General features: G+C 37.3%; 2 protein-coding genes across 8 annotated transcripts; both read left to right on the top strand.

The window, feature by feature from the left end:
• Positions 1 to 789: 789 nt before the first annotated feature.
• Positions 790 to 7,341, top strand: LOC132186819 (protein FAR1-RELATED SEQUENCE 6). Of its 6 annotated transcripts, XM_059600897.2 has the most exons (15): positions 790 to 1,000; positions 2,100 to 2,238; positions 2,319 to 2,363; positions 2,503 to 2,592; positions 2,684 to 2,773; positions 2,934 to 3,097; positions 3,265 to 3,322; positions 3,417 to 3,471; positions 3,556 to 3,773; positions 3,961 to 4,006; positions 4,172 to 6,252; positions 6,366 to 6,479; positions 6,567 to 6,652; positions 6,841 to 7,081; positions 7,182 to 7,341. In XM_059600897.2, the coding sequence occupies exons 2-12, from the start codon at positions 2,179 to 2,181 to the stop codon at positions 6,405 to 6,407; spliced, it is 2,949 nt and encodes a 982-aa protein (XP_059456880.2). In that variant the 5' UTR covers positions 790 to 1,000; positions 2,100 to 2,178; the 3' UTR covers positions 6,408 to 6,479; positions 6,567 to 6,652; positions 6,841 to 7,081; positions 7,182 to 7,341. The 6 variants fall into 6 exon arrangements, with proteins under 6 accessions (XP_059456880.2, XP_059456879.2, XP_059456883.2 ...); XM_059600896.2 differs by having other exon boundaries at positions 2,123 to 2,238; positions 6,841 to 7,341; XM_059600900.2 differs by having other exon boundaries at positions 6,366 to 6,422; positions 6,841 to 7,341.
• Positions 7,342 to 8,202: 861 nt separating this feature from the next.
• On the top strand, positions 8,203 to 14,024 carry FHA2 (SMAD/FHA domain-containing protein). Of its 2 annotated transcripts, none has more exons than XM_059602596.2 (3): positions 8,203 to 8,977; positions 12,290 to 12,447; positions 13,558 to 14,024. In XM_059602596.2, exons 1-3 carry the CDS (start codon positions 8,374 to 8,376, stop codon positions 13,765 to 13,767), a joined length of 972 nt encoding a protein of 323 aa, XP_059458579.1. In that variant the 5' UTR covers positions 8,203 to 8,373; the 3' UTR covers positions 13,768 to 14,024. The 2 variants fall into 2 exon arrangements, with proteins under 2 accessions (XP_059458579.1, XP_059458578.1); XM_059602595.2 differs by having other exon boundaries at positions 8,288 to 8,950.
• Positions 14,025 to 15,429: the final 1,405 nt, after the last annotated feature.

Raw genomic sequence — 15,429 nt, 5'->3', positions numbered from 1 at the left:
TCTTAAAACACGTAAAATCAACAAATATTTAATTAATGCAATAAATGAGAGTGAAAAATAATGTTATTATTATTATTATTTTTTAAGTGATTGACGTGGCTTGGTTGAGTAAACTTTTTTTTTTTTTTTTTTCACTCTTGTTAGTTGTGATGTTAATTGATGAACAGCACGCCGAGCATGTATGGACAGATTTTTTTAAAGAGAAATGCTAAATGCTCAACTTTTTTGCCCAACAAAAGTCCAATTTTTACCCTTTATTTTTTTTCTAAAAAAAACAAAATGAAAAATGAAAAAAATGTCTGAAGCAACCCTATCTATTTTTTGCCTTTCTTTTATTTAATATTTTTTTTAAAATGAAAAATAGTATTTTTCTTCATAATAATGACATTTTCTTGAAAAAAATGACATTATTATGAAAAAAATACCAATTTTCATTTTTTAAAAAATATCAAATAAAAGAAAGACAAAAAATAGATAGGGTTGCTTCAAACATTTTTTCTATTTTTTATTTTATTTTATTTTTTAAAAATAAATAAGGTAAAAATTAGACTTTTGTTGGACAAAAAAGTTGAATCCCTATCATTCTTTTTTTTAAATAAGTGTGATAAAAGTGTAAGAAGCATTGCTATAATACTCGTCACACCGCCTTTATTTTCACACCAACCCTCGTGGCAGGTGCCATGCCACGGCAACCAAATTTAAAAACCAAAAAACAAAATTCATGCGCGGGAAAACAGGCTACTTCCCAAAATTCATTTGCGGGAAAACACCCCTCCCCACAAAATTTCCCCCATATATATATATCCCTTCTCCGCCCGCCCAGGCCTATTTTTCTTCCCTGTGCGACCCCTCCTCCACCATAAGTCCACAACCATCATTCTCAGGCGACCCGTCACACCCAGGAGGCCGGAAAGCTGACGTGCGACGCAGCCGGTCGTTCCGCCCAACTTTCAAGCCCCAGCTCTCTCACTCTCGAGACACAACCGCCGCACACCGCCAGGTACGCCACCGACGAGGACGCCTAATGAGTTTGCTCTGAACAATCTGATATGTTTCTATTCTTGATGAGATATACTGTTTCATGGTGTAATTCTTGTGTGGCTGAAGTGGGTTGAATTGGGTTGTGTAGATTTCTGTGGGTTTGTTGATCTATGTTCAGATGTCGTCGATTTCTGTAGGCTGTGTTGCTATTTCGATTGTGGGCAAATTTTTCCAAACCGGATTATTCTTTCGGTGATTATTTGGTCCTCTTTCCGTGCCGTAAGAAAGTCTGCAAGTCCTAAACCCCCACCTAAAAAAAAAGAAAAGAAGTAGAGTAAAACAAGATATGATGCAACCGAGCAATGTGTCCTAACAAAACTGGACCATTTTTGTCGTCTAATGTTGCTGTTTGGCCGGAATAGTCAAGGAGAGAGCCTTGAGGGATCTATAATTCCTTTGGGCTATCACGACCAACCATCCCATCCAACTTAAACGAGCCTGTGTTCTGAGGTGCTTGTCTCTTGTTGGGGAGTGTACCTGACTTGCTGGGCCCTGCTCGCGACCTTGCTTGTCCTGAGGTGAACTTAGCAATGGTGACTAAACACTATAGACTCCAAAGTTCAAGAGAAAACCAATTATTTATAAAACCAGCAATTAATAGTTATTTACAATGAATGATGACAAAACTGTTGTAAACTTCAACATGGAAGTGGCCCTGTGCCTCTAAGAATACACCTCAAACTTCATTCTTACTTATCAAAAAAAAGAAAAGAAAAGAAAGAAAGTCTAGCATTTCGACATCTCTCCCATCAAACTAGTAATGGATGTTGGTGATAACGATGTCCTATATGCAGACATTTATTTGTCTCCTGTATGAATTTAATTCGCAGGACCACTTCTTCATCATCCACTCCTTTGATTAACTTCGAAATAATTTGTTCTTAGTACTTGTTATGTTGCACAAATAGATTGTTAGTAATGGATTAGATTGAGTTGAGTTGCATTTAGATTTGTACGTTTGTGGTGGTTGGCTTTTCTTTAAGAATAGTTTGTGACTATTGGAAAGAATATTGGCCTGTTCCAACTTGTTTGTTAGTTTTTCAATTTGGTGTTTTCAGGCGCTTCATAGATATTATTGCAGATAGGAGATCTAGTCAAAAACTGTAGAACTTGAAGGGTATTTCTTGAAATAACCCGATGGGGACAGGGGAACAGAGCAGACCTCCGAAGCCTTCCAAACCAGCTTCTTCATCTCAGGTATCCTTGTCTTCTTCTTAACCCTCATTTTCTTTTTTTACATTTTTTTTTTGGTAATGCATTCTCATTTGTATTTACAGGAAATACCAACACCACCTTATCCTGATTGGTCGAGCTTTATGCAGGTTAGTGATGAGAATATGTTTCTTTTAATTGCTTTTTTAACTTTATGAATTTTTTTTAATTGCTTTATGACTGTATATGGATTAGTTTGAATATACGGATAATCAGTGTTAGTAGCTTATAGATGAGTTTCCTGTTTAGGTTTATCATGGTCCTGGAGCTATGCCACCTCCATTATTTGCCTCAACGGTTGCTTCTCCAACTCCTCACCCTTATTTATGGGGAAGCCAGGTGAGTATATCCCCTTTTTGGATCATGTAGAGGCGTACATTCTCTATAGGATAGAAGATTCTTATTTTCTTTCTTATTGGCAATTTTTCAGCACCTGTTGATCCCACCGTATGGGATGCCAGTTCCATACCCTGGTTTATATCCTCCATGGGGAGTTTATGCTCATCCTAATATGACCACGGTAACCCTAGTCACTTTTTCTTTTCTTTTTTTCCTTCCACTATTTTTTTAACAATACAAACACGTGCCTACACGTGTGACACAAGCACAACTCTACTCTTGTTAAATACTTGGACGTTAATGAATTTTTCATCTAAGTTTGTTTACTATATCTTCTGTAGACTCCAAACCCAATACAGATCAATGCAGAGTTGGAAAGGAAGGGTCCCTATGGAAAGGACCGAGCGTCTGCTAAAAATTCCAAGGCAACTTCTGGAAGTTTAGGCAAGGCTAAAGAGAGTTTGAAAGCAACTTCAGGTTTTGGAAATGATGGCGCTTCACAAAGGTTCAGCAACCTTAGTGTAGTTTTGGATCTTCTTTTGACTTGATTTTGGCATCAGCATCTCATTAGCATTGGGTTTAAATTATTATTATTATTATTATTATTTATCACTACGACATTCTGATTAGAAATTTCCTTCCCCCTATGTTATCTTCCCTTCTGGTTAATAGTGCTGAAAGTGGTACCAAGGGTACATCAGATGCAAGTGATGAGAATAATGACCAAAAGGTACATTATATCAATATCAATGGGTCTGCTTTCTCATTTGACCATGTTGGCTCATATATCTATGCCTATGTCCTAATTATTGAAATATTTATAGTTTTGGACTTTTGCTGGAAGTAAGAAGGGAATTTTTCACCAGATGCTTGCAGATGGTATATTTTTCATCTCCAACCTAAATGATTCTTGCTTATGTTACTTTGGGTGTGATAATTTTGTACTCACTATAACTTCTTCAGGAGCCAATGCACAAAGTGACAATGATGGGGCCATTGTTGAAGCTTCAGTACTTGGGAAGCATGTCTCTATGTCTGAAACTAATTTGAATATTGGAATGGACTTATGGAATGCTTCCGCTGGTGGTGCTGGAGTTGCTAAAGTGAGACAAAATCTATATGGTGCCTCATTAGCACACATGATTGGATCTAAAGGCATAATGCCTGAGCAATGGATTCAGGTATGAGCCTTAAAGGTTTCCCCTCAAGTTCTCGTTTTGCATTCCAATTCTCAATGTAAATAGTGTAAATTATGTGTTACTACATATGCAAAGTATCTATTTGCTGCTTCAAAAGATAAAATATATTTTACTTGTAAATAGTGGCCAAGTTGCAAGTTATGAACCTAATGATTCTCTACTTGCACAGATTCCAAATGACGATGCTTCGGTCCTTAAAGTTGTCCCTCAAATTGGTTAGTTAGGCTTTGCACTCTTCCTTTGATATCATTGAGTTTCTTTTTCATTAGTGGATTTTACTAAATATTTGCTGAATGTCGTTTAGTGAATGTTGTTATTCATAGTTATAGTATTTGTGATAAGTTCCTCTGATTTTTTTTTATTTTTATTTTTTGATATAGATGGAAATGAAACTGTATGTGATTTAGAGTTGGATGATAAGGAGGACAATGACTTGCACTACGATCAAAATGTTAAAGAACCCAAGTATGGAATGAGGTTTAGTTCCGAACAAGAACTTTCCTTGTATTATAAGCAGTATGCTCGGCAAGCGGGTTTTGGGGTGATACATAAAGGAATTAAAAAGAAACTAGGTGGGAGTGCAAAATTCCTCACCCTTGCATGTACTCGTTATGGCAAGACGAAAACCAAGGCAAGCAATATTGGTAAGCCAAATCCAACAAAGAAAACGGGGTGTAAGGCCAAGATCAATGCGCAGCTAGTTGATGGGGCATGGTTTTTGACTGCTGTTGAGGTTGACCATAATCATGCTTTATGTCCATTCACTATGAGGAAGAAATTTAACTCTATTGTTGTTGAACCTGAGTGGCATTGGCATTTTTCATTTATAAAGGAAGATGACCATAGTTTTATTGACAATGCAAGACATCTTCGGCTCGGCAAAGGAGACGTTAAAGTATTTTGGGACTATTTCACTAGAATGCGAGAAATGAATGAAGGATTCTATGCTGTAATGGATTGGGATGATGAATCAAGGTTGAGAAATTTGTTTTGGGCTGATGCACGAAGTAGGGCAGCGTATGAGTATTTTGGGGATGTCATTATGGTTGACATGGCATACTTAACTAATAGATATGGAATGCCATTTGTTTCTTTTGTTGGAGTGAATCATCACGGTCAATCAATACTTTTGGGGGCGGGATTACTATCAAGTAAGGATACAGAGACATTTGTTTGGTTGTTTGAAACGTGGTTGACATGCATGAACGGTCGAGCTCCAAGTGCAATTATAACAGATCAAGATAGGGCTATGAAAAGTGCAATTTCAAGAGTTTTTCCTGGAGCCCGACATCGATTTTGTCTATGGCACATTATGAGAAAATTATCGAAAAAACTTGGATCACATGCTCAATACACTTGTGGCTTGAAGAATGCCATAGAAACTTGTCTGTATGATTCTCAAACGTGTGCTGATTTCGATGAGAGTTGGGAAAGCTTACTTGAGAGTTATAATCTTCAGGATAATGCATGGTTGCGTGGGTTATATAGTGAGCGAACTCATTGGGTACCAGCATATGTGAAAGATACATTTTGGGCTGGAATGAGTACTACACAACAGAGTGAAAGTATTAATGCATTTTTTGATAGTGATGTGCACTCGGCGAGCACGTTGAAAGAATTTTTTGACCAGTTTGATAATACTTTGAGAAGAAAGGTTTTGAATGAGAGAGAAGCCGATTTCAATTCTTTTAAATGCATCATTCCATGTATATCTGATTACTCAATTGTGAAGAAATTTCATGATATTTACACCAAAGCAAAGTTCAAAGAATTCCATGAGGAGTTTAAGTGCATGATGTATTGTAATTGCTCTCTTCTTAAAAGTGAAGGTGCAATTTCCACCTATGAAGTGTCTTATCGTGATTGTATAAAAGATGTAAGATTCTGTGTTTACTTCAATGAAGAGGAACGTGAAGTGAAATGCAGTTGTGGGTTGTTTGCATTTAGAGGAATCTTGTGTAGCCATGCCCTTAAAGCATTATTGATGGTAAGGGATGCAACGTACTTTCAATCATTGCCAACAAAATATATTCTTGACCGATGGAGGAAAGACTTGAAGCGAACAAAATATGATGATTTGAGCGGCAACCTTGATGTACAAAGATTTGACAACAAGTTGGAATCTTTTTTAAAGTATGCATCGATGACAGCAACAAGTGAGGACCATTGCATGGATGTCATGCATTATCCATATATGTTAAATGTGAATTCTTGTGGCTTAAGGTGTGAACCCAATTCACCTTCCCATCACATTCCAAGTGCATCTTCAATGTGCAGTGAAGCTGTTGATGGTGTGGTGGTGAAAAGTAATGAGTTGATTAGTCCTCTTGTGGTTCAAAAGAAAGGAAGCCTACCATCAAAAATAGAGGTGCCTATAGTAGAAAAAGTGGTGAAGAGGTTACAAGCAAAAACGAAACAACCAAGTGACAACAATGCCAAACATAAGAGAAGAAAAAATCAGGTTGGTTATTTTTCTTTCCTTTACATGTGTTTAATTATGCTTATTAAAAACATGCGCACATTCAAACTTTTTCACGAGTATTGTAACAAGTTTGGTACATTTTTTAATTGAAGACTTGCCAAGCAACGCAAAAAGGTGAAGTGAACACAAGTTAAGCTCTATTGCCTTCGGTAACTGATGCTAAGCATGGTTATATAATTGGAACTCAAGATAATGCAATTACTTGGGTATACAAAAACAATTAGTGGGCTTGATGGAATGTTTTATTATCGATTTATATATTTGTAAGAGTAAAAAGTATTCAATTCTTGCAGGGTTCTTAAGAAATTACAGAGTTGATTGTAAAGCCGGGAGGGAGAAGTTGGCATCAGTACCTGTTGGTGGTGGTACTATTGATTATGTAATGTTTTGCTTATAAGAACCTAGATTGATTATTTTTTCTCTCGTGCTATTGTCAAATTAAATTGTTATGTCCTTCCTATTCTCCCTCTATTTTTTTTTTATTTTTTTATTTTTTTATTTTTTAAGTTTTTTATAATTTAGGCATGCTTGTTTATTTTGCTAACATAGGAATTTGTTTTCCTTCAGGATATGGGTTTGAGCCTCTTTGACTACTAAGCGATTGAGCTTGTTGGTTTGTTTGTATGGGGGCTCTTTTATTTTCAGCTAGTAGTTTTAGTAGTTGTTACAAGATTTTGAGTCTTTAGTTGGCTGATTGTGGTGTATGGTTCTTGTAAGTGTGTTGAACATTTGGAATGGTGCATGGTTTTTTTACAGTGATTTGAACTTCATAAGCAATTGCTTGGAAGTACTCCAGGCCCAAGCTGAGGTGGCTCTGTGTTTTGTAATGTTTTTTTTTTTGTCTCTCTGTATAGGCTTGTAAACTTAGTTGTTAATGATATTTTTTCCTTTTGTGTTGCATGGTGAAGCTGGACTGGTGATGTTAAGTCTGTCTATGGCAACCTTTTCTAGTCTTGGAGCTGGAAGGACTGGTGCCATTTGACTTTGGATGCTTATTCACTTGGATTATTGATACACAAACATTTTTGTACTATGTCCAAATCATTTCACTATGAAATCTATTCTTGAATCCCAATCTTCATTATTTGTGATGCTTTTATTACATCTGGAGTTGTTTTATTTGCTGTTTGTTCATTGGCAGTTTCACAAGCAACCTTCAAAGGGGGCTTAAAATAGGGTTTCATTGACATCCATGCTTGCTGAATTCTGCACACAACTTTGTGGTTCATCTGCTATAATCAGCTCAATATGAAATTCTAGACTAAAATGCTCATCATCATCCGAATATAGTATTTAGAAATGTGACCAATTTTGAAGTACAAAAGCAAATTAAAAATATTGATGAACATCAAAACATAAATGATAATAAACCCGAAAGTCATATGCCAAAGAAGAAATGCACAAATGTATTTACAAGTTGTGTTTCTCTTTTACCTTTTTTTTTTTGTCCCTAGCAAAAGAAGAAAAAAATGCTATACAGGTTTTCATTGGCTTTTTTAAGCATGTCACTCGTGAAGTAATATACTGATGTTAAATCATTTAAATTATATAACTTTTTTAAATGACATAGTTAAGATATTTATCATTTGACATTATTTACACCATTAAATATCGAGTTTGTAGTTTTTAATAGGTAGCTCAATCGGCTGTGGATTATCTTTAATGAATCGGAGATCACTAGTTCGAATTCCCTTCATTTTCTTCATCCTAGAGAAGTTACTAGATAGCGACTTCATGTGTATTGTGTTTATATGATTGTTTTGTTTATTTATTGTCATTTTTTTATTTAATAATTTAAATTAACGTGATAGAAGCGGTATTATTGAAAGCAAATAATTTTATATTTTCAGTTTTGAAAATAAACAAATTTCAATATTACTCAGAGAAGTTTATACGATCTATCCAACCGAAAATTGGTTTTGGCGTCAAAATATAAATTCACATAGAAAAAAAAGGGCACCATTTTTATTTGTTTTTGGTTTACTATTGGATAAAATATTAAATTATTGCGACGAGCAATCAAGCCCAGGGTCAAGAAAATCCCCAATCGAGAGTCCTTCCCATATTTTCAAGCAATCCCTGTTTGTCGGAGGAACGGCGATGGGGGCGACGGGCGGCGACGTGGAGGCCGGGTTCGCGAAGCTGCAAGGGGAGGACTTCGAGTACTACATGCAGACCTACTCGATCATTCTAGGCCGCAATTCCAAGAAGTCGACGGTGGACGTGGACCTGTCCAGCCTCGGCGGCGGCATGAACATCTCGCGCCATCACGCCCGCATCTTCTACGACTTCGCTCGCCGCCGCTTCGCCCTCGAGGTTCTCGGCAAGAACGGCTGCTTCGTCGAGGGTGTCCTCCACCTCCCCGGCAACCCCCCTGTCAAGCTCGACTCCCAGGACCTCCTCCAGATCGGCGACAAGGAGTTCTACTTCCTCCTCCCGGTTCGCAGCATTCTAGGGGGCGCTCTTGCCCCCCGCCACTACGTGGCTCCGCCCGCCCCTGCCGCACATTACCCGAATTTTCATCTGGCGGGGCCGGCACAGGCGGTGAAGAAGGGGAGGGGGAGGGATTTCTATGAGGACGACGAGTACGACGACGACGACGGAAGTGGTGGTGCGAAGAAGCTGAGGAGAGAAGGGTTCGAAGGGTACGGGTATAGTGGCGCCGGTGGTTCGGGCGGTAAGGCCGGCTTGTCCGGAGCATTGGGTTAGTTTTTCATCATTACGTTAATTGCATATGCTTCTCTGTTTATGTTTAGATGGTGTTTATTTTGTGCTTGTTGGAAGGATGTGCTTTTGATGGTTTATGAACCAATGATATTGTTATGATTGTTTTGTGTAGGTGTTTAAACGATTGGGGTCACCAAGAATTAGGCTGAAAGCTCTTAGTTAAAGGCCAAGGCTTACCCCGTGTTATTGTTGATATTGTTAGTCTGCACGTAGATTGTAGGGTTTTGGTTGGAAATTTCTACAATTGTTTATTTTAGAGTCCCTGGGTTGTGTTCATGTACACAGTCAGAGATATGTAAATAATGCAGAAATGCATCATAAACCAAATTAGATCAACATCTTCAATATCAGGTTCAAAATTCAACTGTTTTATAGCATGCCAGTTTGAGCATGTGCATGTGCACCTGTGATTTTTACCATTCACTTATATAAACAGTTACTCATAGATGAGAACTTACATCCATTCAGGAAACCACCACAGCGAGCTTAAAATGATTAAGGCAAAAATGACAAGCGTGTAAAATGGTATGGTGCTAATTGCAAATAATTCTTGTTGTTAGATTCTGCACGTTTCACTTTTTTATAAAAAGATGAGCTAACCTATTTTTCAGAGGGTATTGAAGTTTTTAATATTCAAATAAATCAGAAAAGTTTTGTTTCCATCACAAAGTGAAGAAATTATGAGAACAATATGTGAATTCGGCTCTACAATAGTATATTTTTTTACTGGTTCGAGGATGGAGATAAAAATGGTAGATGCAAATTGGAAGAATGCTACTCATAGTACCTTCATTCATTATTACTGATAGTCCAACTGTTATGTGATGTGGTCTAAAATAAAGAAATCTTGGATGCTCTCCATTTACACTGTGATACCAGTTACGTGAACCAAATGGCTGTGGGCAGTGTGTGGAACTAACTTACTACTAAGCAATGAAGACAGGCCAGAGCTTATACTTGTGACCCTTAACAATTATGTGACCCCATTCCTGTGGTGGATTTCTTGCTTGATGATCTCAGAATTAATCAGTAAAAAATAATCAAAACTTGACTGGTGAAGACTCTTGACAGAGCCCTCTCTCTCTCTCTCTATATATATAAATATATAGAATCATAGGCACAGAGATATTAATGGGCACCTCAGGCGGTGGTGTTGTGGCTGGGTTTGTAGCTTCAGGGGAAGGATTTTGAGTACCAAGTGTAGACCCACTCGATTTTCCCAGGCTGCAACTTCAAGAAATCCACTATTGATTTGCACATCTCCAGCCTGGTGGTGCCCTGAATATCTCCTAGCATCCGCATACATCTACAATTTTTCTGATTTTCCCTTGTGGTCCTCAGCAAGAACATGGCCTTCAAATGCATTTTTTCAGGCTCTGTTGGTCAAACTTGTATTATAATATTTTGTTTTTCTCTTGCAAACAAAGATAAGTTCCTTTAGATTCTATTAAACAAGTTTGTAAAAATAGCTTTTATCTGATTCTTAGCCCGTGGCCATTAATTATATTTTAATTAAATTCACTTGAAAAATTAGTGCTTTTTAGTTGATAGGATCCTAGAATCTTTGTACTAAGAACTGTTGGTATCTGTCTGTTTATGCTTGCTTGTTAGTAAATTTTCCCCATTTTCTCTTGCTTTTTCTGCCAACTGAATTGCTTTTTTCTCCCTTGATCAATCGCTTAGTTTGACTTTTGAAACCCTATTATATCTGAAATCTGTACGTATTTATATGATATCTCTTGATTATTCAATTGAGCTATAATGATTTCTTATAATCTGTTGGATTTTAACTGTGCTATAATATATTTTTTTTTCTGGATTTGATGTGTCATGATTGAAGACAATTTTGTGTTTTAAATCTGTATTGGGGTACTGGTCTTGCGTGTTATATTGTTTGCATCGGATCTCAGGTTATCTATTGCCCTCTTCAGCCAGACTTTCTGCAACTTGGTTTTGTTTAGTGCTAACTTGAAAATTTATAAGTAAAACGGGATACTGAACATTATTGTCTGCTTTAATCTGATTTTTTTGTTTTTGTTTATTATTTGGTAAAGTAATACACGAGATCAACTTAAAGAATACAGTTTTCAGTCTCTGTGATTGAGAGAGAGAGAGAGTGTGTGTGTGTATTCATTTGTCATTGGGTTGGTATAGGTATTCATAATGTGTCTTGATATGCCAAGTTATTTTCAGATTATTGATAGTTATTACTTATTACAATAACTATTGCTATGCCAACTTGTTATCAAAAAAAAGTTATTACAAGTTTACTCATGAATGACAATGTCAATCCATTAGCTTGTCTGTATGGATCCACCTGAGGTGACAAGTGGTATTGATGAGCACTTTGAACTCGTTGTTGCTAGTACCTATATATGGGTACTTTATACATGCTTGCTACTCTCACCCCATTCTCAGTTTCAGTTTCCTGACTGCTGTGTACGGAGTTTAGCACTCTAATGGTTGTCCCTGATGCATCCATTATGAAAGATGTTGAATGAAATTGTATGTTGCATTTTCATAGAGAATGCATCAGTTTGTTTTGTAGGATTTTGTCTTTTATTGGTAATTTACAGTCACGTATCCGTGGGGTCTTGGACCCACTATGTCAGCCTATTGGTTACAAAAAGTTTTGCATAGACATGGACACAATCATCATACATAACACATGTTAGAATCAGTAAGCAGAGATTTTGAACACGTATAGAAAGGTACTTTGTTATTAGCATATAGAATATGAAATCAAAAAGACATCATCCAGCAACTCATGTTTGGGGCGTACCATACTAAACATTTTATATGTTCTGTTCATTGGTGGATTACATTGTTACCCTTCATTTAAGTGTATAAGAATCGTTTCTCATTTTTAACTAGATTTAGACGCGATGGATCAGTTCTTGGTGTCTAATTGATCATGACTTGAACCTGATTTTTTTGGTATTAAAATTTCCTAGTCCTCACGCTTTATCATTTTTGCTTGGACTTATAGTTGGTGATTTTTGGCTAAAAATATATATCGACTTTTTAGCATACAATCGGAGAAGTACTGACAAAAGTAAAGGGTTATTGATTACACGGATTCTATTTCTTTTATGATTAGAGCAACAATCCTGAAATTTTGTTTCTTTATTGATATCTTCCTTCTGAAATTGAACTACCAAATAGTTGGTTTGATACTCTCTCGCTCTCTCTTTCTCCTTAATTCCAAATGCTTTCATACATTTTGATACAACACATGCAACTACATAATATTCTTTAATTGGCGTGGCATATCCTCCAATTCCTGCAGAGAAAAAAGCAGAGGGAAGAGCAAGGGTTGATCGAGAAGCTGACAATAACCAACTTATTCAATTGGAAGAAAAGGATGTGGTATCATCTGTAGCTACTGCGCTCTCAGATATTTGTGGTCCTGGAGAATGGATGCCTATGGAGAAACTTCATGCTGTGGTTAGTTTTGACCAACTGTTCTCTATTGATTATTTTACTTCTTGTATAAGGCCATTGTCACTGCTGATACCACCTAAGTGAGGTCCTGGGGGAGGTGGCTTGGATACGGTCTTACCCTTCAGCATTTTTTGCATGAAATGCCTGAGACTTGTACTGCTTGTATGTTGGTTCTTAGGGTCTTGACCTTTTATATTCACTGAATGCTGGATAACTAATTAGAGTCAAGTTCTATGATTTACATGCTTCTGATTATCAGGTTCCACCAGGTGCCTAATAAAAGTTGGTCATGGATGATGTGGTGGGAGACCCCCTACTTTGGTGGTTGCAGCACAATAATTTTCTGGTTTTATGTTGACAAAACCTGAAAGATAGCATTCTGTTAAATTGAACACCTTACCCTGCACCTTCCTTTTATATATCATGCCTCCTCTTCCATACTGCAAAGGCTTTGGGAGGAAGATAGCATTCTGTTAAATTTGTGGAAGCCATGTTCACAACTTATGCTGGAGAATGGTTCCAAATTGTTTTGTTGTCAAAAATTTTAAGCCATATAATGCAGTTATATTTCTTGCCATTGCAAGATACAACAAACGGACACAGTGCAAACAAATTTATGCACTTAAAACCCACCAGGTACATCTTTGGATTACTGACCAATACTCTTGCCATTGCGAGATTCAATCCCTTGGCAACTTGTTTGCCCATGGGCCATGTCTTTCATGCATGTGACTCTTACATCAAGAAGTAATTCCCGCATGACTCAGATTATACTATTTGATTAACTTTTCTGAAATACAGATTTACTTCTCGTCTTATCTGGTTAGTGTTAGAGGTTTGGCTGCCAAATCTTTATTATTCAGGCACTAACTTAACAATTCTATCATTGAAGTAAGAGAAAATTTGAAATTTGGGCCTCTGTCTACAGAATATGGTAGAAAAGGAACTAAAATGAATATCTCTCCTCCCCCACACCCCCCCCCCCCCCCCCCCCCCCCCCCCCCCCCCCCTCTCTCTTTACTGCTAATATGAGTTTCTTTTTGAGAGTTCAAATAGATACACATACTTCTGGTTTTTGAGTATACCATTAACTTTATCGCTCTATTCTATCAGCTGGTGGATAAGTATGCTAATGTCTGGCATCATAGTCGAGTAAGGAGATATCTCAAATCTGAGGATTGGCCTGGTATCGAATCCAAGGGGAAACCTTGGTATGGCTTGCTTATGTTGCTTAGGAAATACCCTGAACACTTCGTCATCAACACGAGGTCCAAGGGTCGGATAACACTGGAGTTTGTCTCTCTTGTCTCACTGCTTTCATAAAACGAGGAGACATCAAAGGGTGCTTCCGTGATCCTATTGATTATCTTGAAGTTTATCTGGTAAGTGACAAAAATTGCTGATTTTCAACTTAGCTACTATTGTTGTGAAAAAATGTGGTCAAGCAGCAATGTTGAGCTTTAGGTAGGAGCCTGTTAAATACATGTAGATGACAAGCATAAATCTGAGTTATTTTGCTGTTGTTTAAGATATTGTTTCTTGACACAAGTTTTTTAGTCATATATCAATTTGTTCGTTCACCGCAAGTAAAAGGCATCATTTTTGGAGTGATTAAAAGTAACAAAAAGAGTTCAACTGCTCAACTTATGGCTTCCCAGAACATATTCCATTAGAATGTTTATTCTTTTTGTGGGGTTCCTGAAGACCTGGTCAATTCAGATTTCTGGTTTCATGTAAACCCTTGTACTTCTTAAAATGCATGTAGTCAATTCTGGTTTCATGCAAGACTCGGATGCATGAATGATTAAAAAATGTTCGGTTTATGTATGACCCCGATACATTAGTAACTACAGATGGTTAATTGTTTCTAGAATTATAACATACACCCATTCACCAAATCACCAGGACTGAGATTCCCTTCAATTTCCTGCCCAAAGAGCCTTACAAGTTACAAGGGAAATTGTAGAGCCCCTATGAAAGGGGGCTTCTTGCATTAGCCTACAATTCCCTGCCCAAAGAGGGGCAAGGGAAATTGTAGGGTCCCCTGTGAGAGGGGGCTTTCTTGCCCAAACAACTTGCTCAGGTAGTGGGCTCACTGCTCCTTGCTCGTGCAGCCCGTTGCCCAATTACAGGGGGCATCGAGAATTTCCGGGATCCCGCCCAAATCACCAACCCTTTAAGCAGACTATATAATAATATAAATATGAGCTAATTTGCAACTTTGCAAGACTGAAAGAAGCTGGGATTTATTTATGACATGGAGATTGACACCTAATTACCAGTTCATTTCCCTTCTCTCGCCTCTTCTTTTGGGGACCAAGAACATCCATTACGTTAGATGATAAAAGCATTACACGTGGCTTGTAGGATCAACATATTCTATTGTAGCAAATATTGCATTAACTGGTCTTTGTGCTGGAGAAGCGACGTTAATTCAAGATCAATTGTTGCTGGAGACAGAAAAGCTCAAGCTTGTTTGTTGGCACGCAAGCTATGCATAACGCAGCGTCGAGTCCACAAGATTTGAAAATCTGACAAACAAAGATAAGAGAAACAAACATTAAAACTTGGGGAAAGTATGCTTATCCGTCGTCTGCCACTCAATCTACAATATTCTCAATTTTTCTATGTACCATATCAATTTACCATTGCCACCTCAACTTGACACATGGCAAAAAAAAAAGAAAGAAGGTAAATCTAAAATAAATTCATGAGTAAATGCATCATTTGTGATCACTCCCCGAGTTAAATTGTACTTGACTACTTAATTTTTTTCACGAATCTCAAACGAAATCTTCCTTGTCGTCCAATTGTCGTCCAATAAAGTGACATGTTAAGCCACGTCAACATTTTTGCCATATCATATTAACATAATAATTATTTATTTTACTTTAAAAAATGAATACTAAAAAAATTAAAATTAAAATCTAGCAATAAAGAAGAGTGGTGACACGGTCACTCCTACATCGCTAAAGGTGGAAGAAG

The sequence above is a fragment of the Corylus avellana genome, chromosome 6, assembly GCF_965113065.1.
Source record: "Corylus avellana chromosome 6, dhCorAvel1.hap1.2, whole genome shotgun sequence".
Classification (NCBI taxonomy): Eukaryota; Viridiplantae; Streptophyta; class Magnoliopsida; order Fagales; family Betulaceae; genus Corylus; species Corylus avellana.
The sequence above is the reverse complement of the archived record's forward strand: the minus strand, read 5'-3'. Positions and strand labels throughout refer to the sequence as shown.

Excerpts from the sequence above, each read along its gene's own strand:
- LOC132186819 (XM_059600896.2), top strand. The coding sequence starts at position 2,179 with ATGGGGACAGGGGAACAGAGCAGACCTCCGAAGCCTTCCAAACCAGCT. Across the intron at positions 2,593-2,683 it reads CTTATTTATGGGGAAGCCAG|CACCTGTTGATCCCACCGTA; the intron begins GTGAGTATATCC and ends GCAATTTTTCAG. Across the intron at positions 3,323-3,416 it reads ATGAGAATAATGACCAAAAG|TTTTGGACTTTTGCTGGAAG; the intron begins GTACATTATATC and ends AAATATTTATAG.
- FHA2 (XM_059602596.2), top strand. The coding sequence starts at position 8,374 with ATGGGGGCGACGGGCGGCGACGTGGAGGCCGGGTTCGCGAAGCTGCAA. Across the intron at positions 8,978-12,289 it reads CGGCTTGTCCGGAGCATTGG|AGAAAAAAGCAGAGGGAAGA; the intron begins GTTAGTTTTTCA and ends CAATTCCTGCAG. Across the intron at positions 12,448-13,557 it reads TGGAGAAACTTCATGCTGTG|CTGGTGGATAAGTATGCTAA; the intron begins GTTAGTTTTGAC and ends CTATTCTATCAG.